This window comes from Electrona antarctica, assembly GCF_951216825.1.
Source record: "Electrona antarctica genome assembly, chromosome: 23".
Lineage (NCBI taxonomy): Eukaryota > Metazoa > Chordata > Actinopteri > Myctophiformes > Myctophidae > Electrona > Electrona antarctica.
The window spans coordinates 30,237,260-30,263,269 of record NC_136804.1 but is presented as its reverse complement, the minus strand read 5'-3'; the positions used below and the strand labels follow the sequence as shown (position 1 = coordinate 30,263,269).

General features: G+C 42.0%; 1 protein-coding gene across 1 annotated transcript in view; it reads right to left on the bottom strand.

The window, feature by feature from the left end:
* Positions 1-15,399: 15,399 nt before the first annotated feature.
* LOC306916747 (uncharacterized protein) overlaps positions 15,400-26,010 on the bottom strand; it is a 43,993-nt gene continuing 33,382 nt past the window's right edge. Inside the window, exons 19-24 of the mRNA XM_079494763.1 lie at positions 25,365-25,417; positions 20,978-22,727; positions 20,130-20,303; positions 19,328-19,501; positions 19,164-19,248; positions 15,400-16,568 (exon numbers count right to left, since the gene is read on the bottom strand). Coding sequence (XP_079350889.1) covers positions 15,717-16,568; positions 19,164-19,248; positions 19,328-19,501; positions 20,130-20,303; positions 20,978-22,727; positions 25,365-25,417 — 3,088 coding nt within the window. The 3' untranslated portion in view covers positions 15,400-15,716. The remainder of the gene's footprint in view (positions 16,569-19,163; positions 19,249-19,327; positions 19,502-20,129; positions 20,304-20,977; positions 22,728-25,364; positions 25,418-26,010) is intronic.

The window sequence follows — 26,010 nt, the reverse complement described above, 5'->3', positions numbered from 1 at the left end:
GTGTGCGTTTAGCATTTTTCTGAAAAACCCCATGTTTCTATGTCAGTCGTTCTCAAACATTTTCATGTCAAGGACCCCCAAAAATATGTGTAATTGGCCGCCAACCCACATCTGAAAATATGTTGTTCCCTGCAGGGGACCCCCCCCCAGAAGCAAAGATTTGAGTTCAAAACGCTCAAAGATTTTTGCGATTTTTCCAAAAATAGCAGACCAGTGCCGTGCTACGAGCTTGTAGATCTGCTATTTTTCAATAGCTAAAGTATAACATAATCCTTAAAACACCAAAAAAGGGGTTCCCGCCCAGAATGGGCTAAACTAGGGGGAGCCGCAGTAGTCAAGCCAAAGGCCCCTGCGTCAACACATGTACCTCAGCTGGAGCTAAAGCGCAAAAACTGATTCCGAGGGATATCAAAGTGCTCCTTTTAGATTTTTTTCAATATGATCTCATTTGATATCCCTCATCAAAGAGATCACCTAGAACTTGAATCTCTTTATTTGACATCATCACCACTGTTAAAAGAGAAAAAGGGTGTATATTGCCGATGCAGAGGTTTGGATTTAACCATAAGTTCCAGTATTTAGATGACGATATTTAGACTGATTTTTTAATAACTCTGCGCATCTGTCCTCCAGATCCTCTGTATGAGATCAGTGTTGTTTTTGGCAGCAAATTTTAGTCATAGTCTCTTGAATAGTTTTCATTTAGTTTGTCACATTTTAGTCACCTGGAATGTCTAGTTTTAGTCGACTAAATATCATAAGATTTTAGTCGACTAAATCTATAGTTGATTTTGTCAAACAAAATGTGTTTTGGCGGGCCTTGATGGCGCCGTAATGACAGTTTTTTTTCACTTGCTGAAAATAGCCGATCTACAAGCCCACAACGTGCCGCAGCGTGACGCGTTTTGAGCTTGTAGGTCGGCTATTTTCAGTATAAGTGTAAAATGACTTATACTGGATCTCTTGTCCACTAGTCCCTTCCTAACATTTTAGTCTAGTTTGTATTTGTTGACGAAATCGTCAGTATATGTACATGCAAGCGGCGGAATGTCGTTGACTTCGGGGCATACGTGTCATTTTTATTTAGCGTCCAAGTGTAAACACATTTCTTACTGGAATGATTTTGATTTCACAGAAGAAACAAAATTGTCCATGTCAGTGGTGCTTTTATGAGTTTTATGAGTTTATGAGTCCGCTACTATACAGAATATGCCCCACTAAGGTACAATATGCTTTATTCCAGTTGATTGGGGGTCAAAAACAAACTTATATAATGACTAGAGTCATTTCTTGTTTAAAAATCATTTGTTTAATTTATTTATGTCAGTCACGATTTAAGATTACCATTCCTTTACTTACTTAGGCCTTTGCATTCCTTTTGGAACATATAAGGCCATCGATGAGTTGTTTCCACCCTCGTCTGTCTTGGGCCATCCGCTCCATGTCAGTCCCTTCTGGCTCTGTGCAGTGGTGGAAAAAAGTATACTCAAATGTAAGTAAAAGTATAAATACTGCAATATAGGGAAAAAAACGTGTTTTAAAAATATTTTTCTCTTTCTCTTTTAATTTCTGTCAGTTTGTGAGAAAGCGGATCTGTAAATGTCTTTATGTTGAGTCTCCAGAGCGTTAGAGGATATAGAGTTGTGCCTCTCGATCCTCTCGTTGCGTGTCAATGGAGTTGTTAATGAAATAAATCTGTTTGTGTTCGTTCGGCGAGACTTCTCTCTCTGCGGGCGCTGTGATGAGAGAGAGACTTAAGGTTTCACTGAACGAGCATGAGGGAAAACACAACTTGTTTCACCACTCGCGCGCACACACACACACACACACACACACACACACACACACACACACACACACACACACACACACACACACACACACACACAGTTTTCCTTAAGGAAAAGAGCAGCTGAGAAAGTGATTTTTGTCAGACCCTGACCCTCGCTGTGTGACACAGATGCATTTCCTCAGGAGAACACACACACACACACACACACACACACACACACACACACACACACACACACGTACGTGTGAACCCTTAGTATAGGGTTCCTATTCTGTGGCTCTACAACCTCAACGTGTCGCAACACGTTGTGAGAGGGTGGCACTGACCATATTTGACCTATTGAGATCCCATTGAGATTATATGGATCATTTCCTGTGCTAAAATTCCAACCATATGAAGCTCATGTCAAGCTACAAGCTTGTACAGTAGATCTGCTATTTTCGGAAGAATTGTCAAAATGTGGCGCAAATCTTTGAACCAGAGTGAACAATCAGAGTGAACATTTTTAACTCATATCTTTGCTTCTGGGGGCGTCCCTGGAACAACATATTTTCAGATGGGGGTTCGGCAGCCAAATACATATCATTTTTTGAGTCCCTGAAATGAAATAGTTTGAAAATCACTGATATAGAAACATATATATATATATATATTTGAACTGTCATGTCTCAGGTCTAAATGGGTTCAACTATTTAATGTCAAGGACACCCAAAATGGTACTGTATGTGTGAGGCCACGTAACACAGATATCTTTGCCCACTGCTGGGCCCTCGCTGGGCCCTCGCCCCCAGGGTGAGAGCCAGTCCTGTCCTAAATGGACCCCAGGGGAACGGACGCTGAATCCAGGGCAGTCGGTGTTCTTTTCTCAGGCGAGCTGATTTGCGTGAGAGAGTCAAACTAAACATTCACAGACATACTGCTCCCGTCGCATGAACGACGTGCACACTTCAATGAAACAATGGTGGGAAATGTCGCACGCACGCACGCACGCACGCACGCACGCACGCACGCACGCACGCACGCACACGAATGGAACTAAATAATTTGGTTCCATGACAAGTGCTTGTTAATGCTTTCCCTTGGTCAAATATTTATACAACCACCAGTCAACATTTCCCTGTTTCTTTTTTTTAAATATGTATCGTGATACGTATCGTATCGCTGTTAAAAGGTATCGTTACACCCCTACAAAATCTCCATTACGATGCGATGCGTTGTGACGCGTGTATATATATAGTGCTGTTTTCTCTTTACACTGTCATATGACAAAGCACAGCATTGATTTGTGAATACATGTCATTGTCTACTCACAGCTTCAGCCATGCAGGCCTATAAAAACAGACCATTTTGCAATTAATTACTTCCTTTAGTGATTGTGGTATAGTCATTAATTGAGTATGAAGTGCAGACTCAAATACAGATCCACCACCAACCTCCACCTCTCAGGTCCAATACCTCCAACCTCCACAAGGAGGAGCAGTGCAGTGTGTTGTTTTTGGCAGCAAATTTCTATTTTAGTTTAGTCATAGTCTTTGGTCTGAAACTTAATTTAGTTTTAGTCATATTGTAGTCACCTGGAATGTTTTAGTGTTAGTCTAGTTTTAGTCGACTAAATATAAGATTTTAGTCGACTAAATCTACAGTTGATTTAGTCGACTAAAATGTATTTTGGCGGGCCTTGATGCCGTCGAAATGCTGTGACGCGCTGTGGGCTTGTAGATTGGCTATTTTCAGCATGCAACTAATTGTAAGATGACTTATACTGGATCTCTTGTCCACTAGTCCCTTCCTAACATTTTAGTCTAGTTTTTATTTGTTGTCGAAATTGTCAGTATATTTAGTCTTAGTTTTAGTCGTCATAGCTTAGTTTTTATTTAGTTTCCATGTAGTTTTCGTCTGTGAAAAAAGGTAGTCGACGAACATTTTTCGTCTTAGTTTTAGTCGACGAAATCAACACTGGAGCAGTGCACCGAAGCATTATGGGAATTGTAGTCCAGGAAGGAACCCTGGACATAAAACCCCCCAGGAAAGTGTTTCTTGTCTCCCAAACATCATTCAAATTGGATCTGGTTGCAAAAGGGGTGAAGTGTCCCTTTAATCAAAAACCCAATAGACCATAATTATGTCTCTCTAATTGTGCTGCTATTGCGTTATGGGTCCTATTTCCTGTTGCGTATTCACAAACACTGCAGGAAACAGGAAATAAACTTGGATCCATTTGGAATGTTTATCTCATCGAGCGTGAAAAGGGTCTACGGGGAAATGTGGACGCCGTTGCAAACTCACTTCACTTCCAGGGTTCAGGAATACAAACGGAATGCACTCTATTACCTCCAAAGCGATGAATCCATAACCTTTTAGCGACTTCCTTTAGATTTATAATTAATGTCAGTAGATAATCAACCCCACCACTAAAACTAACACTGAAACTAATTCCCTCCCATCTGGCACCGTATAAGTATGTTTAAAACAAAGCATGAACTTATTTAATTGTACATTTATACGACTTGACCCAAGCGTGGTCAGTCAGTCACACCTACACAGTAAAATCCTCTGGTGTTAATTCTGAATTCTTGAATGAACGCAGATGTTCAAGGGAAAGGGATGAGCGGAGGAGGAGATTATTTATGACGTTTCGGAAACCACTCACTTACCCAGAGAGAGAGAGAGAGAGGGGGGGGGGGGGGGGGGGGGAGAGAGAGGGGGGGAGAGAGAGGGAGGCTGACGAGACAGTAGATCTAGAAAAAGAAAGCTGACCCACAAGAAGGTCACATATATAGGAAATAAAACATTGCAGATTGAGAATGGAATTTGACAGATACAGCAGAGTGGGTAGAGATAGAGAGAGAGAGAGAAAGAGAGAGAGAGAGAGAGTCAAATCCTTGGGCAAAGTGAGTACAAATGAGAGCCGTGAGGATGGGCGGGGGAAGCGCCGTTGTCGTGATGATTCACACGCCACACACACACACACACACGCAAATCCACCAGGAATTAAAGATGGACATTAATCACTGCAGTCCTCTGATTACACGCACAGATTGCACGCACGCACGCACGCATGCACGCACGTCGCACGCACACACACACACACACAGAGTGTGACATAATTTAAATCTGTCCAGTTACGTTCTTCTATTTTGCGCTAGAAACAGACTGTATCAAATATGAGGGACTGACTGTCGTAAAACGATACAGAGACACCTCCCCGACAATATCGCCGAGACAGCTTGTTTGTTTTTGGACCACAATGCTTATATATGAGACGATTTTAAGATGACCACATGTTGTTCTCCATAGAGAAATGACTTCCGCGAACCACGGGATGAGCGAGTGACGTCAGGACTTCGGCACTCTAAAGACGCCCCGAGGGCGAGTAGCATCCGCCTGGGTGACAGCAGACTGCTGGGCGAGTGCTGGCGCTTTGGCATGCCATGGGGGGTCAGATCAACATATGGAATGAATTCTGTATTGGCCATGTATGGAGGGTGAGGGTGTCTTGAGTGTACAGGGTTTGATGAGGTCAGATCAACATATGGAATGTCAGAACAGGCCAGCTCCATATATGGAGATCTAAGGGTTTGAAGTTTGAGGTCAGATGTAGAGTTGCTGGCCGACTCCATATATGCATTGCAGATCTAGGTGATGATCCAGTCTTCTCCATGTATGGCTATCCAGAGTAGAGGGTTTGATGTCAGATTGACGTATGGAGTGTGTCACGAGGCGTGATGGACTGACAACCATATATGGAGATCTAAGGGTCTTCATGGTGTCACGCGTTGTCACGAGGCGTGACCATATATGGAGATGTGATGTCACGTGGCGTGACCATATATGGAGATGTGATGCCATGAGGTGTGACCATATATGGAGATGTGATGTCACGAGGCGTGACCATATATGGAGGCATGGGTGACTAACTAACTAACTAACAGAGATGCAGGTTTTCATAGTAACGGTCGCACAAGAGAATAAACATGTTTCCACGAGAGTGCCTTGGTATTTTCCTACTTGCCAAGAAACATATAACATTATATTATAAAAACTAATACAAAAATGTGGGATTTGGCTTCTTTCAAAGAGAGGGAGAGAGAAGTGTAAAAGGGGTCTTGCACTGCTTTTCTTCACAGAATGTATTTCTATTTATTTTATTTTATTTTTATTTTATTTTTAAGAATCACACTTACATAATCTGAGAGATCCTAATCTAGGAGAGAGGTGGCAGAGCAGCCCTTTAATCGTCTATGACATCACAAGGGGTGAATCCCTCCACCACTGGAGTGAACACATCCGTTCAGGATTTAGGGGTGAGTCCCTCCACCACTGGAGTGAACACATCCGTTCAGGATTTAGGCTAGCCCGCTCTGATGAACCAGGATTTAATTAGGGGGGGGGGGGGGGGAGAGAGAGAGAGAGAGAGAGAGAGAGAGAGAGAGAGAGAGAGAGAGAGAGAGAGAGAGAGAGAGAGAGAGAGAGAGAGAGAGAGAGAGAGAGAGAGAGAGAGAGAGAGAGAGAGAGAGAGGGGGGGGGGGGGGGGGAGGGGGAGAGAGGAGATACGGCTGGGTGAGCAGAGATTATGGGACCTTTTGACATGAACTGTGCATTTATTTAGTCCTCCATACATACATCAAAGCATAGTTTAACCTTCTGTACAGTAAGTGGAAACCCCTCCATGCCGTAACATCAAAGCCATCCCGGTATGTACTGTATGGGGTCAATCCATGCTGCTTATTATGGTGGTGATATAAAGGAAGAACATAGTAAGCACGAGACTTTATGATGTCACATGAATTAAACCGCCCCAATGTTGTTGTTGTGACGCGGTGGTGGGAAAAAGTGCTTGTATGTTTTACGTTTTACATTTAAGTAAATGTACTCTGTTTGGTAAACGTCCCATTTTTTTTTAGGAGGCCATATATTTCAGATATTTCCCACATTATTTTATTTGGGTCCATTGGCCATATGCTGGTATCAAGTGGTTCAAAGTTTTGTGATTGACTAATATAGAACAAACGCGGTAAAGTCCTCAGTGTTCATGTATTATTATTATGTATTTACACTAAAGTTTTAACACTGGGGATTTGTACTGTGTACAACATGAGAGAGAGAGAGAGAGAGAGAGAGAGAGAGAGAGAGAGAGCGAGAGCTGGGCGCTGTTCCAAGGACAGCACATCTATCTGTCAACATCCAGAGCTCATTTGGCCACCGGGTTAAGTGTATCACAGCTAGGGGACTGTTTTCCACTGGGCTGTGTATTACAGGTATAGTGAACCAGGCCTACTGTTTTCCACTGGGTTGTACAGTTAAGGGACTGGGTGGTTATTGGTTAGGCCTACTGTTTTCCACTTAAAGCTCCCTGGAGGAATTCACTTATTTGTTTTATTGCGACCATAGGTCGCATTTACTTTGAAATCGTGCACGATCGTGTACGACAGAAAAACAGCTGAGGACAAAGCCTACGACAGCTCCCGACCAGACGTGATTTTTGTCCTGGCACACGTTCAATTTCAAGGTTTTGCGGAAATGGTAAATGCCGGCGTGCAGTGCCGTGCACCCATATTTTGGCGTACGCCGAGTTGATAACTGAGGGCCTTGGTCTTTCTCTGGTGTTTTTGTGTCAAAGTTGGGTTTGTTTGAGCCTTCTCTGCGTCTGTGTTTCTCACTGTCTTTGTCGTTGCCGCTGAATCTGTCCTAGCGAGTCTCTCTTCCTCCCCTCCTATTATTGCTAATTTGCAATTTGGAATGAATGAATGCATGAATGAATGAATGAATGAATTAATGAATGAATGAATGAATGAATGAATGAATGAAGACAACACATAACACCTTTACTCTCACGGTATATGATTTCGGTATGATTTTCACATCCAGTCAAGTCTAATAACGTCTGGTTCTTTCCTCTTACAATGCATAATCTATTAAGCTATTACGAGCTGTGGAGAGGCTGTTTTATCCCAAAATAAAGTGGAATGAAGAACTTCCCTATGTCATGTTTCCACAAACTCAGACTCACTTATCATCGGTATAACTGCCTTCTGTGTATTTGCCACGGGTCAAATTAAATCAAACAAATTAACAAGAGAATAAGGAAGTGTTGTGTAAGACGTGACTGCAGTCCCTTGTTCTGTGTCAGCGCAATAATTCGCTATAACTTCGTTTTTTTTGGGTTGGGGACAGGTGCCATAAGGACACTTGGAGTTTCAGTGTATTTGCCACAGGCCAAATTAAATCAAACAAATTAAGGAAGGGTTGTCCAAGACATGACTGCCGACCCTTGTTCTCTTTCAGCTCAATTTGAGAAGTTAAATTCAGGCATTATAAGGACACTTATGGTCGGTTGCACCAACATAGTTTAAATTTTAAATTGGATTAAATCATGGTTTATCTAAATCCTGTTGCACCAAATTTTAAACCTAGTTCAAATCTAGTTCACATTTCATCCTGGTTCAATTTAAACCTTTGGCAATTTCCGTTTAATTTCCACCACTAAATTGCATTCAAATATTTTCAAGTCAAAACTGGATTTGTTATATTTAAACCTCCGGGATGAGGTTTATGTCTCATTTTGATTGACAGCATATTTGCACATTTTCACTGGGTGTGATTAAAGTGTGTTTCTTGCAGGAAAATTCAAGACAGGATTTTATAATAATGAGTTTTCCAGCCAAACAGACTTACAAAATCTGTCATCTGTCTCCATGGGAGCGAGCTGCTGTGCTGTGCCACTTTTGTATAGTATTTCCACTCCCCATCCTTTTTTCCACTCCCCTCAGAATCTACAGTAACTCATCGTACTGTACAAAGGCAATCCATGTGTACAATTAAGATGTGCAACATGTCTTCGACTGATTATAACCTAGTTTTTTTTTTCTAACCCTAAATCAGACCCAGGATTAATGTAATCCATGTTGGTGCAATCCTGCAACAGAGTACAAGGCAATGACTGCATGGCAGTCACAGCCTGATTAACACCAATCTTTACGTTTAGCCTTGCTACTGGTCAGCTAGCTGGTTCATCTCCAAAACTACACTGGCTGGATTGCCATGGATTATTCTGATGGCACTTATACGACAGTGGTGGAAAAAGTACTCACGTAACACTGGTGGAAGTACTCAATTGTTTTACTTAAGTAAAAGTACCAATACTGCAATTTAGAATGACTTGAAGTACGGAATTGAAAATGTACTTGAGTAAAAGTACAAAAGTATCAGCATTTAGTGTACTAAAAGTAAAAGTACTCATACTGCAGAATGTCCCATTGCACAAGTTCAAAATGTGTACATCTATGTGTAAATCTATTGAAATCAGCCGATCTACAAGCTCACAATGCGTCGCAACGCGACGCATTGTGAGCTTGTAGATCGGCTATTTTCAAATTGCCAAAATGTATAGCGTTGAAGTGGTTAATGTATGTTTTCTAATCAAAATGTAAATCTCCAAAGTAACTACTAACTAAAAATTGGAAGGAAATCTAAATGTACTTCAAGTACCAAAATATAATGCAGCATGTCCCATTTCTCATGTTCAAAATGTAACAGGAGTATTTGTACATTGCAGTATTGATACTTTTACTTAAGTATGACCACCACTAATCTCTTGTCACGTCTGAAGTCTGAACAAGTACACCCCTTGGATGGAATATGTTGTCTCGGCCTGGGCCATGGCTCAGTGGTCCAGGCACCTTGGCTGGCAATCCAGTCTGGCAGTGTGCCGCGGGTTCGACTCCCGATCCCGACGGCCTTTACTGCATGTCTTCCCCCCATCTCTCTCCCCATTTCCTGTCAGCCTACTGTCTGTCCCTCCATAAAAAAAATATAAAATAAATGGCAAAAGCCACAAAAAAAACATTTGAGAATATGTTGTCTGTCAGACGCCCATTCGTCTTTCAAAGAGCTTTAGTCCTTAAATGGTTATTCTCTCGTCCCAAGCATTTCATAGTTATGGGCTTTCAGTAAAACATTATCTATATTCCTGGGACGTGAGAACAGAAACAGACTCTCCATCCATTCCATCTCAGTATGTGTCCACCCTGGAGCATAGAACGTGAGTGAATAGAACCGTCTTGACGATGAAAATGCACTAGTCACTAGAAATGTTTGGTAGACCGGTACTGTGTGTCTTTGGCCTTTGGTGGCTTCAATCGCAATTTAACGAAACTGAACCTCTGTGTGGTGAGGCTTGAGGTTTCCGAGGCTACCCGGTCATTAACATATCTTCATTTCATGAAAGTCCGCCTTAAAATAGTGCCATCGCTTGTCATAGTTTTGAAAAATATTCTCAACGGTCCCGATCGACAACAATAACGGTGAACAGAGCGACATGGAGGCTGCCATGACTCCCCCCCATAGGCAATGCATTGTGCCTCGAGAAGCCCTGAAAAGCGTTATTAGAGATTTATATTTGTGACCAGATTTTTTGAGGGACTGCCATTGGATTTCTTTGATTATTTTTTTTATGTCATCATGAAAGCAGGGAATCATAGCTTCAAATTGACATATTGGTTGTTCAGTTTGCCCCACCAGTTTTGGAGATATGGCCTTCTTGCAGAAACCAGCGAGTTGAGAAAACAGGCTTTAAAGGTTCACTTCTGTGGTCTCTAACATTACACCTAGCTACATGTTTAAGCATTTATTTCATATTTACGTATCGATTTCAGCTCTGACACTTATTTCAGACATGCTCTAGTATGTGAAGAGTCTGCCTGTGATATTAACTCATTTTGGATTAAAAAATAAATAAATCTGGAGTTTGCGCGATGGCAGGCTCTCAGTCAAATCTGTTCACATTTGTTCTTCCGGTCGCGTGATCCAAACGGGTGACGTATCACAGTGTCCGCTGAAAACCTTGTATTTCTTAAAAGTTATCACAATCGGCGAATAAAACAGATAAAACAAAACTCGGGTAACTTGTTTGAGGGGGGGGTCTATATCAATTAGGTCGGGTAACCCGTGATTGGGGGTCAAAGTGTTTAATAATCAACACGATCAAAGTAAAGTCTTCACTATCAAACTCCCCATCCGGTGCAATACACAAAGGATACATCGGACATTATTTTTCACAATCTGTCCGTTATAGTTCTATATCCTAGAGATGCCCTTCTCGGGTGGGCACCCATATAACCATGTATCAGGGTCAAGAACTGAGGAGAGGGCCCCTCGGTTCCCATGCATGGATGTACACTTAAAACGTTAGCTCTTTATTTGTCATGAAGGCAGCAGTCGCTGCATGCTGCGTTTTACAGCTTACAGTAGACAGTGACCCGAAAGAGGCCCCCGGTCCACTTCCCAGGACCACTTGTACAGTACAGACTCTTAAAAACTGATGTTAAGTCAATATAGGAGTTTTTTATATATATATATATATATATATTCCCCGAGTTCTCATGAGCCCCATGCACATGTAACGCCCAGGGTTCGAGCTCAGGTCTCCCACGTGAAAGTCCAATATCTTAACCACTAGACCAAAGGGATATCACTGTCTATGGACCGGGGGAGACATTAGACTTGTTGAGGCCATCAGGCTGAGGCTCTGATACACTATATAAATACACTGTAAAATATACAAGCTCACAACGCGTTGCGTTGTGAGGTTGTAGATCGGCTAATTTCAGCATACAACCAAGTGTAAAATGACTTGGGCTATACTGGATCTCTTGTCCACTAGTCCCTTCCTAACATTTTAGTCTAGTTTCTATCTGTTGATGACATTGTCAATATATTTAGTCTTAGTTTTAGTCATAATAGATTCGTTTTCATTTAGTTCCCATTTAGCTTTCGTCAGTGAAAAAAGGTAGTCGACGGACATTTTTCGTCTTAGTTTTAGTCAACAAAAACTACACTGCTGCAGGCCCCCTATTACTCCTTCCTGCTAGTAGTCGGGCGAGGCGAATATCGGGTCTAGGAATTGCCCCTTTGCGGTTCTCCCATTATTCACAATAACTCGGAGACAGGAACTTCCATTATGTGTCCTCCGGTGCGGTGCGCTTCCTGCTGCGCTGCTGCAGCTATGGACCATTATTACAAATACAAAAGACTGTATTTAGACAGCCGAGCATTAATCATGTTTCTATTCAGGCCACAGTCCAGTCTCACTGACTCTGTGATCTCTTAGCCCTGTTGTATCAGTATTATATTGTACTGCAATGCTTGTTGTTGTTTATACATTGTTTGTTTCTGTATCATGTCAGTATCATGGTCAGTATCATGGTCAGTATCATGGCCAGTATCATGTCAGTATCATGTCAGTATAATGGTCAGTATCATGGTCAGTACCATGGGCAGTATCATGCCAGTATCATGTCAGTATCATGTCAGTATCATGGTCAGTAACATGTCAATATCAAGATCATGTCGTGGTCAGTATCATGGTCAGTATCATGCCAGTATCATGGTCAGTTTCATGTCAGTATCATGGTCAGTATCATGTCAGTATCATGTCAGTATCATGCCAGTATCATGGTCAGTATCATGTCAGTATCATGTCAGTGTCATGGTCAGTATGATATTGTCAGAATCACCAGAGATAACTGCTCATGTGACATAATATATGAATCATAATTGCTGCTTAGTGCAGCGTGCGTGTGTGCCTGCCTGCGTGCGTGCGCGCGCGCGCGCGTGAATAGTCTAACAACATATCCATTATTGGCACTATTTCAATTGGCATTCTATCAGACCCTAGACACATCTAAATGAATTCTATCAGACCCTAGACACATCTAAATGAATTCTATCAGACCCTAGACACATCTAAATGAATTCTATCAGACCCTAGACACATCTAAATGAATTCTATCAGACCCTAGACACATCTAAATGGAATTCTATCAGACCCTAGACACATCTAAATGAATTCTATCAGACCCTAGACACATCTAAATGGAATTCTATCAGACCCTAGACACATCTAAATGGAATTCTATCAGACCCTAGACACATCTAAATGAATTCTATCAGACCCTAGACACATCTAAATGAATTCTGTCAGACCCTAGACACATCTAAATTAATTCTATCAGACCCTAGACACATCTAAATGAATTCTATCAGACCCTAGACACATCTAAATGAATTCTATCAGACCCTAGACACATCTAAATGGAAAGCATATGTGCAAACAAACAGTAAAATAGCTGCAGGCATTCTTCCAACTATAAAACTCAACCACGCCAGCTGTGTAGGCCACTGTGTAGGCCACTGCCCAAAAACAAGTTCAATATAAAACATCACCCACTGTTCATATATTACCCAGACCTAAGCTTTATCTGTAAACATTATCGGGCTATTGTCAACTATTTGCACTATTTGTCATTCCCGTATGTTTTGCTCAGCAGGCAGAACAATATGTTTTGACCATAATGTGTGATACGCCCTGCAGTTAGGCTATAGCCTCTTGAACATGCCATAGTGGCAGCGGCCGCTGCGGTGGCCAAACGGTTTGCGGAGCGGTCTTGATACCGGAAGGTCGCCAGTTCGTATCCCCGGACCGGCACGTTAAAATGACCACTGCTGAAGTGCCCTTGAGCAAGGCATTGAACCACTACCATGAAATGTTCTATGAGCAGGGCCTGGCTGTAAACAAGTATCTGATGCTTAGTCCAGTTACCCTGGGTAAATATAGTAACTTTGCTTTGCTTTGCTTAGTGATTGACTTTGAGATAGGCGTGGGTCGTGGTGGTTATGACTGGACATCTAATTCAGCATCAAAGATTTTTTTCCCAACAGTCTGTTTATTGATATTTTCAAGTTTACAAAAAGGACATGAACAGGTGAACGTGATGAAAACATTAAAAGCAAACAAAGTACTGTAAATCAGACTTTCACAAAGATGATGCAAAATGCTGTAGAAAATTTTAATCAACTCAAAAAGAGACAGACTTTGAAAGAAAGGTGTAACATACTGTACACTTCAGGACGGCTTTCCATAAACGTTGATGTTTTCATGTTTAATCATGTAGTTATCACTTGACCACACAATCCTGTATTTAAAACAAGATGATGATGATGAGCCTGAAGAATACACTGTTTTTAATTCAAAGCCTTATACCACCATCTAGTGGTTGCTTTGATAATGACTCATATTTCCAACACCTGCTAGAAGGGAAATGCTTTCATTTTTCAAGCGAAGAACTTAGAAATTTGTAAAACTCCACGTGGAGTGTGAGGATTATTTTTTTAGGGGCGCTAGCCCCTTCTATATTCAGCTTTAGTGTAGATTTTTGTCCTAACACAAACATTAAATTCCCATTGACAATGAATGGATAATTTACTTCATATGTTCCTAACTCAAACATTAAATGCCATTGACAATGATTGGTGGAGAATTATGTTTATTTATATGTTTTTGTTGAATGCACTAGGTTTATTACATGTCATGATTTACATGATAAGCTTATAAATACGCACAGATGCAGGCAGGCTGGGACATTTTCCGCAAAGGTCCCTGGTTCAGTCCCGTGTTTCGGCAGGACAGAAAACCATATGACTCTCAGGCTGATCTCACTGGGGGAGAAACTGTACGAGATGTACAAAAACTTTCCCATGTGCTTCCCTATGTTAGATGTTGCAAAACTGTGCAACAAATGTTTTGTCTTTCTTATTTTTGTAGAAGTAACAATCAATGCAAAAATAAATTCTGACACTTGCAAGCCGAAATAACTGGGAGAGTGTTAGATTGAAGGTCTAAAGGTGATTTTCGTCTTTTTTTCAAATCCTCGTTTTTCATCATTTATGAGGATTTGAATAAAAATACAAAACCATAGAGAATGGGCTCTCTATGGGAAGTGTCACCTAGGTATCACCTTGCTGGCAAGATGGCTGCGGTCTGAATATAGAGAATAGTCCATGGTCTCGGACGGCATGCTATAGCGCGTGGTTTTTCATCATTTTTGAGGATTTGAAAAAAAGTCAAAAATCACTCCGAGACCAAGGGCTATTAGTCCATGCATGGGCTCGGAGTGATTTGACATCGAAGATGACATTGAGGCAATTGTACCTTACACAAAATGATGCCTTTCCAGAACTTAGATTTTCCAAATGTTTTAGTATGTTATTTAGCATACCCTTCTGGATATTCTATATCTCTTGTACAATGTTTCATTGTGATTAACATAGGTTGGGCTTTTTTGCCTCAGCCTAGCACTTTACCCTTCTTATATTTACATGTTCACTGTGTTGTTTTTATACTGTGCTGAATAAATAAATACAAATACAAATACCCAATAGTAACAGAATCTATTGACATTTTTATTCTATCAATTATTTGGGGTTCCAACCGACTTATCTAATACTAGATTCATTGCAAATGGACGACTGTGTGTGTGTGTGTGTGTGTGTGTGTGTGTGTGTGTGTGTGTGTGTGTGTGTGTGTGTGTGTGTGTGTGTGTGTGTGTGTGTGTGTGTGTGTGTGTGTGTGTGATCTCAGTACAGAAAGTGACTGACCCTTACTGCACAAATTTACTGTACATCCATTTTTTATTTTTTATAAACAGTATTCATTAATGTAACTTTGGCGCAATGTAAATACAAGAGCACTGGTTACATTTTATTGAAGATATGAGTAAACATACATGAAAGGTTCAACATAAATGTGAAATTACATCTTATAGGTAACATACAATGATTTTCAAAACCCTTCATTGGAGTAAGTGTTCATTTTTCCATTATCAATTAAACTATCCAATATTCATGTTTAAATGTGCTATCCATCCTGACAGGCACTTGGAATTGAGTTGAGGCATTACATTTAGTTTGACTCGCTTCCACTCATTCCATATATTATATTGTTGCAATATGGCATTGTGAGCTTGTAGATCGGCATTTTTCACAATTTGCCTCTTTCTTTGAGGTATTAAAAAGGAAAAAGAAAAATCATTAAATTGTCACTTCACTGTCATCTGTAAACACCCCCCCACCACACCTGATTATTAAATTATGATACAACACACTGTTCGTCTTTCAACACAACGTCAGTGCTCACAGCCTGTCTGTCTGTCCTCACAGTCTGTCTGTCTGTCCTCACAGCCCGTATGTCCTCACACAGAGACACAGAGGAGTCAGGGTAAATCCCAAAGCCGGCGTAGAGAGGTTCAGTGAATGTGTTCTGGAAGGTGTACAGGTGTGTCAGAGTGTCCTCTAACACTCTGTAGAAGGACAGAGTCCCAGCGGGACAGTCGAGAAACACTGCTACTCGGTTGGAGCCAGAGGCACGGATAGGAAGGTTCGTGACCTTACTATTGTGTACGACAGAGTACATGTCGCCATGGTGGGCATCACTACAGAAAAGACTCCAGGACACCTCATTCCATCCGAGCAGACTGTCCACGTCCTTCCATCCGAGCACACGCCCCTGGCCTTTCCTACCGATGGCACTGCGAGTCAGTGCTATACGAGCCCGTCCACTCCACTCCACCTCACCATACCAGCGTCCGGCCACACTCTCTGCACACAGAACCTGAGGCACGTTGTCGAACCTGTCCGGATGATCAGGATATGAATGAGGCTGTTCCGCCCGCGTCACCTTCCTGTTGTTCTCAGACAGAGAGCATCCTCTGTATGCTGTGTTTATGTCCAGCGTGAGACACTGGAAATCTGATGAGAAAACAACACAGTAAACATTAAAAACATCATGGCATGCACTGAGCGACACACACACACACTCAGCCCCCTTTTTCCAACGGTTTGTTCTCAGAGGGAACCGGTTCAGTTCTTTTTGGTTCTTAGTCCATGAGCCAGAGCTCCAAAATTGGACCCTCAAAGGGATATTCCACTTTTTAAAAAAAAGCTTTGGTCATTTTATCGTCTACTCAGACTTATGTGAACACACCGGACAGTTTTTAAGCTGCTCGATTCAGTATTTAGATATTTGATATTAATTTTAGCTGCCCCAAACCCTTCCTATACAAACCCATTGTAGCTTCAAACTCCATTTTAACCATGATAGATTCATTGAAAACACCTGTCCTTTTATATGGTGACACAGACAGACAGACAGACAGACAGACAGACAGACAGACAGACAGACAGACTCACATCTTGTAAAGAGTTGAGGTTTAGTCCAGTGTTCTCCTTCATGATTCACACTGTAGGAAGTAGAACAACAATGCATCAAGTAAAAACCTACGCTGCTTAATGTCTCATATCGGCCTGTTTTAGCGGCACCAACTATTTAGGCTACTAAACACATGTTTTGATCATTCTCCCACAGATTTTGTCCAAACACGACGCACATTGGAACTGTGATTAAGACGCATCTCTCAGATTTGGATAAGATTGGCTTCCATAGTTTGCAGGAGTGGCTTGCTTTGAACAAAATGCTTCAAATCATGAACACAGTATCCAACGTATAGGTTGCACCAGGTGTCACCAGGTGGAATTCTAAACAAAACACTGCACTAACCAACATGGACACAGTCCTATAGTCTACTCACTAACCAACATGGACACAGTCCTGTAGTCTACTCACTAACCAACATGGACACAGTCCTATAGTCTACTCACTAACCAACATAGACACAGTCCTATAGTCTACTCACTAACCAACATGGACACAGTCCTATAGTCTACTCACTAACCAACATGGACACAGTCCTATAGTCTACTCACTAACCAACATGGACACAGTCCTATAGTCTACTCACTAACCAACATGGACACAGTCCTATAGTCTACTCACTAACCAACATGGACACAGTCCTATAGTCTACTCACTAACCAACATGGACACAGTCCTGCAGTCTACTCACTAACCAACATGGACACAGTCCTATATACTCATTAACCAACATGGACACAGTCCTATAGTCTACTCACTAACCAACATGGACACAGTCCTATAGTCTACTCACTAACCAACATGGACACAGTCCTATAGTCTACTCACTAACCAACATGGACACAGTCCTGCAGTCTACTCACTAACCAACATGGACACAGTCCTATAGTCTACTCACTAACCAACATGGACACAGTCCTATAGTCTACTCACTAACCAACATAGACACAGTCCTATATACTCACTAACCAACATGGACACAGTCCTATAGTCTACTCACTAACCAACATGGACACAGTCCTATAGTCTACTCACTAACCAACATGGACACAGTCCTATAGTCTACTCACTAACCAACATAGACACAGTCCTATATACTCACTAACCAACATGGACACAGTCCTATAGTCTACTCACTAACCAACATGGACACAGTCCTATAGTCTACTCACTAACCAACATGGACACAGTCCTATAGTCTACTCACTAACCAACATGGACACAGTCCTATAGTCTACTCATTAACCAGCATGGACACAGTCCTATATACTCACTAACCAACATGGACACAGTCCTATAGTCTACTCACTAACCAACATGGACACAGTCCTATAGTCTACTCACTAACCAACATGGACACAGTCCTGTAGTCTACTCATTAACCAACATGGACACAGTCCTATAGTCTACTCACTAACCAACATGGACACAGTCTATAGATCAGTCCTTATCAGACGACGTCACACTGATAAGCACCAGCATGCGCACGCAGATGCTGTTTTTCTCCCAGTGTGAAGGAAGAATGATTAGGATTTTTATTGTGATCTCTCGCCCTTGAAATATATAATCCTTGGTTTCTGTTATATTTGAACAATAATAGCAATTCAAAACAGTTGTCCTCAAAACCACACCTCCTGTTGCTGTCATGAGAACACATGGTCACGGCAGCAGAGCCTGTTTGTCCATGGCTGCACACGCACCTGCAGCCCATCAAGTATAAGTTATGCTTCGTCCCGCGATGGTGTCGCGCACGCAGACCTCTATGCTCACAACAGTCACGTCCGCAATGCGATGTGAGCTTGTATATCAGCTGTTCTCTGTGCACAATACTGTTGCGCAATGAAGTATAAATGTCTCCTAGGGTGCACCTCACTAGCCAACACACAAGAGGAGGTTGAATGGACTGAAACCAGCGCTCCCCAAAACAACAGGTTTGGAGATCTGTTGGGAATTGATTACATGAAACAGTCACCCGTGCGCCCAGTCCCAATGTTTGTAACAAATAATTGGTCTATAGTCTACTCACTTGACAGTCTCCACTGCAGCAGACAGTGTTTTCTGACCAGAGTCTCCTAAGTGGCTGAAGTTCAAGTCCAGCTGTTTCAGCTGGGAGGAGGGGTTGGAATGAAATGAAATGAAATGAAATCTATATTTACCCAGGGTATCTGGGCTAAGCTCAAGAACTTGTTTCCAGCCAGGCCCTGCTCATAGAACACATTTCATCGTAGTGGTTGATGCCTTGTTCAAGGGCATTTCAGCGGTGGTAATTTTAACGTGTCGGACGGCTGATTCGAACTGGGAACCTTCCGGTATCTAGACCGCGCCGCTATCCGTTCGGCCACCGCTGCCACGCTGACAGGTCACAGCTGAAGCCAGAGAAGAACAGCCTTCCTCTGTGACTCCTGACAACCTGTAGAGAAATACATATTTAACAAACTGCTGTTGATGTTCAAGTAGAGATCCACACAGAGAGAACACACATTCTTTACCTCAGGATCTGCAGTCTACACTGTGGACTCTTCAGTACTGCACAGAGCTGGAGCAGTTGTGATTCCTGCATCCAGATGGAACGGAGGTCCAATTCTTTCAAATGGAGAAGATTAGAGCTGAGAGCTGAGAGCAGAACTTCAAATCCTGTCTGCGTCATACTACAGCCAACAAGTCTGTAATTACACATGAAATATATGGATTGAATATCAGAGTTTTGGAGTAAAGACCCCAAGAGTTGCAGGCGGGAATAATGTGAAGTAAATCATCTTCCTCCAACAGGAAGCTAACTGACAGGAAACAGGAAGATAACCTACATGAAACAGGAAGCTAACAGACAGACAGACAGACAGACAGACAGACAGACAGACAGACAGACAGGTTAAGTTACTGGGTATACAAATATAGTAATTAAGAAAGTACACATAATACATCATTATTACATCACTTCCTTGAAAGTGCAATCTTATTAGTTCACAGATTGTAGTGTACCGTAACTAACTGACTGGAAACAGCAAGCTAACTGACAGGAAATGATAGTTCCCTAGCAGCCATGAGGGATCACATATTGTAGTTACTGTACCGTAGCATTGATAATGATCATTCCATATCAGCCACTGTGATCACATAGTGTAGTTATACCGTAGCATATTGTGATGCGAGAGTGCAAACTAGACAACACAAACTCTGACCATATTATTATTATAATCAGTGTGGGATACCATGGTGTCAACTTAATTCACACTCTAGACTCTACTATCAAACAACATGATAAAACAGAACTAATCAAAAGAATAATCTGACCTCAGTATCTCCAGTTCACAATTTGGACTCTTCAATCCAGCAGTGAGCACGTCCATGGATACATCCGTTATGTCATTATAACTGATGTCCAATTCTTTTAGATGTGAAGGCATAGAGCTGAGAGCTGAAGCCACAATCTCATATTCTGGCTTTTGGAGTTTAGAGCCAACAAGTCTGTAAATGTAGATTATGTATAATCAGTGGTTATCAACACAGATTAGATCAAGTTCATGTTCAAGGAAATTAACTAAAGTGTAATGTAAATTTTAACGCGAAGGTAAGATTAACTAACATAATGATGCATGCCATCTAGTGTAAACATGCAATGGTGTCTTGTTCAATAGAACGAGTGTACAAGCTATCTTCATATCACAATGAACATTATTCTCTGTAGTACGACAGTGTTGTCCAAAAGGACAGATCTACAAGCTATCTTCATATCACAATGAACATTATTCCCTGTAGTACGACAGTGTTGTCCAAAAGGACAGATCTACAAGCTATCTTCACATCACAGTGCATTGCAGTGACGTCCACCCATGGTAGAACAGTTTACACACCCTCTGATAAATTTACTATATGTTTTTTAAACTCATAATAATAACTTCATATTTTACTCAATTCAGTTACATTTGGAACAATACAACGGTATTGTTCTACATACCGTAATGTACAATTACATACCGTTACATGCCTAATTTACACGCGCACACACACACACACACACACACACACACACACCACTATTTGAGACCTGATTAATATTAGATATTTTAAGTTAACCATGATTTGTCATGACGGTAGATTGATTCTATTCTAATAGGTTTTCTTTTCACATGACTACTAACCGAGCCTTTCTGTGGTTCCTCACAGCTGGGATCAGACAGAAATTCCCCCATCCTGATGTGTAGTATTTGTCCAGGTCAAACTCATCCAGAACCTTCTCTGACGTGATGAGCATGAAGGCCAGAGCTGAACACTGGGATGGAGACAGTTGTGTCTTCGATCTGTCCCCTGAGATCAGGTACTGTTGGATCTCCTGATGTACTGAGTAGTCGTTCATCTCCATCAGACAGTGGAAGATGTTGATAAATCTGTCAGGAGAGAGACTTCCATCCTCATTTTTAATCTCCTTCAGGTTGTTGATGGCTCTCTGCATGCTCTCTGGACTGTTCTCTGTCTCACCCAGCAGGCCTCCTAACAGACTCTGGTTGGACTCCAGTGAGAGGCCATGAAGGAAGCGGACAAAGAGGTCCAGGTGGCCATTCTTACTCTTCAGGGCTTTTTCCATGGCTCTCTGCAGGAAGTCATCCAAGGAACTGACATCAACTCCCAGGAATGTCTTCACTACCTCCATGTTCTTCTGTGTGAAACAGTGGAACAGGTGGACTGCAGCCATGAACTCCTGGATGCTCAGATGAACAAAGCTGTAGACCTTTCTCTGGGATTGAACAGTCTCTTCTTTGAAGATCTCTGTGCACACTCCTAAGTACAGTGCGATGTCTTTCACATCAAGACCGCACTCTTCCAGGTCTTCTTGGTAGAACATGACGCTACCTTTCTCGAGATGTTCAAACGCGAGCCTGCTCAACATCAGAAGAACTTCCCTGTCAGTCTCTTCATCAAACTTCTCCTTCTTCCTCTTTATCTGGATCCAAATGAAGTAGCTGTACATCCCAGTCATGTTCTTGGGCAGCTGTCCCGTCTCATCTGTCTTCACCAGGTGCTCCAGGACGGTAGCGGTCATCCAACAGAAGACTGGGATGTGACACATGATGTGGATGCTCTTTGATGTCTTCACGTGTGAGATGATTCTGCTGGCCAGCTTCTCATCATCACTGAAGCTCTTCCTGAAGAACTCCTCCTTCTGGGGGTCTGTGAACCCTCGAATTTCTGTCACCATGTCAACACATGCAGGAGGGATCTCACTGGCTGCTGCAGGTCTGGTGGTTATCCAGAGGAGAGCCGAGGGGAGCAGATTCCCCTTGATGAGGTTTGTCAACAGCTCGCCCACTGATGATGTCACCGTGACATCAGAGATGATGTCATTGTTGTCGAAGTGAAATGGAAACCTGCTTTCATCGAGACCATCGAAGATGAAGCGAACTTTCCAGACAGCGAGATGCTCTGCTGTGACCCTCTTTAACGTTGGATGGAACACATGGATCAGTGAGAGAAGACTGTGCTGCTCATCTCTGACAAAGTTCAACTCCCGGAATGAGAAGTGAACCAAGAGAATGACATCTTGATTCTCCAAACCTCTTGCCCAGTCCAGAGCAAACTTGCGCACAGAGAATGTCTTTCCGATGCCAGCGATGCCCTTGGTTAGAACTATTCTGCCAGGGAGGAGGAGGAGGGTCTTAAAGACGGCACAGCACTTGATTAGGACGTCATGGAGGGACTTCATGTTGGAGGCGGTCTCAAGCTGCCACACCTCATTTTGGTAATTAACCCCTTCACTCTCTCCCGCTGATAGGTGGAGGTCTGTGTAGATGTTGGAGAGTGAGGGCACTTCAATGATGTATGTCACACGATCAAGATTGTCCAAAGTGACCTTATAGACCTTTAAATCCTCCTGCAGATCCTCCAGCATATCCTCTGATATGAGAAGAGAAACAATACATGTTACATATTCAGCTTTATTCATAACTAACCTAATCTGATTTCTATAGCATATCTTTACATCAGATATGCTAGTATAGAGGGTTTGATGAGGTCAGATCAACGGAATGTCAGAACAGGTCAGCTCCATATATGGAGATCTTAGGGTGGCAGCTTGAGCCATAGATATATATAAACTCTAGATAGATCACCCGCGCTGTTGGCCAATGGAGAGCGACGTCGTTACGTGGCGGCCATCTTACCTCGGGACACATAACATTGTGTCTATGGGGCATGTACTCTTAAATGACCATAACTTGCTCAATTTTCAACCGATTTTCAAACGGTTTGGTTTGTTATAAACGTCAGAGACGTCCGCATACGTATATGATTTTATACGTCGTTCATATAAAAAACATAAATTAAGCAGATAATCCTCCGTCCTGAATCATAGCCACGTTGACAACGTTTGTAATAAACCAACCCGTTTGTAAATCTGTCAAGATTTGAGCGAGTTATGACTGTTTCTGTTTGAGCTGCCATTGAACATACTGTACTGTAGCCCCGAAGTAAGATGGCTGCCGGGTGAACGACGTCAGAAACTCCGCCTTGAGCCATCTAGAGTTTATATATATCTATGGCTTGAGCAGTGTCTTGTGTGCAGGGTTTGATGAGAACTCTAGTTTTCACTGGCTGCCGGACACGGCTGCACTAACAAGTAATAACTTTGGGGACGGGCCCTTCTAGAGTTTGAATGGACAGGTATCAGTCAAAAGGGACTTTAACTTTGGATCACATGTTCTTGTCCATAGTTAGATTTGCAGCATCAATATTTGAACACTTTTTATGGACAGTTAGGCCCAGGCCACACGTCTATGGATCTTTTGCAAAACGCACATTTCTCTGTGCGTTTGGGCCTTTCAGCCACACGCAAACGGCGTTTTCGGCCACTCAAACGGAGGTTTTTTTAAACGGATAAATAAGTGAAGATTTTCGAAAATATCGGATCGGTGGAGCTGTGTAGTCATGCGAAACGGAGCTTTTGAGAAACGATGATGTCACCGCTCATTAGCGTGTGAAATGCAGCTTGTGCCTGCATGGGAACTACACAGATATCTATTCAATTGTTCATGTTTATATATCACTGTTAACAACTTAAAAACGTATCATATGTTGCATGATTGCATCAACTGCAGCGAGCAAAGGCAGCTCTGCTACATCCAATAATAAATATATCAGCCTACTAGTCCAGTGCAGACTGGTGATTTCATATTGGTGCCGAGTGGGAAGCACAACCCGATTGTTTTAATTCAAAGTGGTATATATTCTGTGAAATGTTTATCGTCATTCCTCAAGCTCCAAGTGTTGCGTCCACATGCAGCGCGTTGTGAGCTTGCAGATCGTCGGTGCCCCACTCTGTTGCAACAAGCAGAGGTCCTCACAAGTAGGCTATAGGTAAAACACTGCCAGTCCTCAGCGCAATGGCCCGTTGCGCAGAGAAGTTGAGAGTTTACTCTTGCTATATTCAGATAATCTTCAACCGATTGTTATAATTCGAAGTGGTATATATTCCGTGAAGTTTATATTTTCATTGGGTGTACAAGTCATGTTTTTAATATGCCTTTATCAAATGATATAGAGAGATGGTAGGGTAGTGCCCAATACAAGCCCTTATAGCCATGCAGCCTATATGATCTGTGGTGCGCTTTCTAGGCTTACACCATAGACTCTCTCAGTGCGAGTTATTGCGGACCGCTACAGATAAACTGTGGATATTAACCTACCAATAAGGACCCAGGCCAGGCCTTCCATTTTGCATTAGCCTACACCAACAAGTCTATGCGTGGTGTGTGCATTATGCATAGCCGCATGTGAAACTATATCGTGCTGTATTTTGCGCTCCATTTCATGGTCATGGTCATGCGAGGAGAGAGAGAGAAAGAGGGTGCAGAGAGAGAGAGAGGTGTGAATGGAATCGCATCGTGCGTGCGCATAGGCTATATGGCACATCTCTCTCATGTTTAGGTAATTAAGGGCGCACCATTGACTGCATGTCACTGTGCCTACATTCTGACAATGTGCGCGTGAACTTGTATTAGCCTACATTATAACGTGCCACGGTGCCATTTATTATACAGCTCGAAAATATAGCCACTCTACAAGCTCACAACTGGTTGTGGACACTTCTGTCTGACTCTGCTATTAATTTCTGTGCAGGACTTGCCAAGTCGCCAGAGCAATGGTAAAGTGTCTATCATTTTTAAATTATATGGAGAGAAAAGTCGGGATCTGGAGATTTACGCACATAGTGTGACATGCTGACAGACAATGAAAGAAACATATACTTCCACTCACAATTTAGGTGGCTTTTAAAATGCGGTACTTATTCCTTCATTAAAAAATATGATTGGCACCTCATAAGTGTAAATATAAAATCAAATATAATATTGCCTACATTTGAAACCTGCTACTGCAGTGATTTTATCCTGTGTTCAATGCGTTTCTGCGTTTGGGTGTGGACTCAGATATCTCTGTCGTATGGGCAGGGATTTTTTCTAAGACGGAGGACGAAAATATCCGTTTTGCAAAAGATCCAGAGTGGTGTGGCCTGGGCCTTAGTAAAATGTGTCTTACCGTGTCCACTTGTGGTTTGACCAGATTTCTTCTGTCCAGGTGTTGATGTCTCTCTGTGGTGATGAAGACAATAGATACGTTAATATTATTGTGGTTAATATATCAAATCATTAGTGCTGTCCAATGATTAGAATTTTTAATCCGGATTAATTAATGGCACGATTTGTGCAGTTAATCATACGATTAATCACATAATAATCACAATTTTGTATTGGCTCAGACTTGAAAAGCAGTGCATTGTGTTGTATACGAGGAAGGATGCATTCAAATGGATTATACTTTCCAAAACATTATGAAACCAATGTTATTAATTTAATTATATCCTCTCTGGTGTACATACACAAAGACACCTTGTATTTATCTTGCGCGCACACACACACACACACACACACACACACACACACACACACACACACACTATTATTTTCCTGTTGCATTTCACCAACAGCGCTGATATTTCATTTGAGGTTTGGGACTATGAATTGATTCAGCATGAATGATTCACATTCTAAATACATTTAGGCAAGCTTTGATCCTGGTAAGTCAGCCTCGGAGCTGACGTGAGAATGGCCGTAGTGTGCGCCCAAAAAAATAATAAAAGATGAATCCCACACGCAACGTTGGAATGGTCGGAAATCCCGCTCAA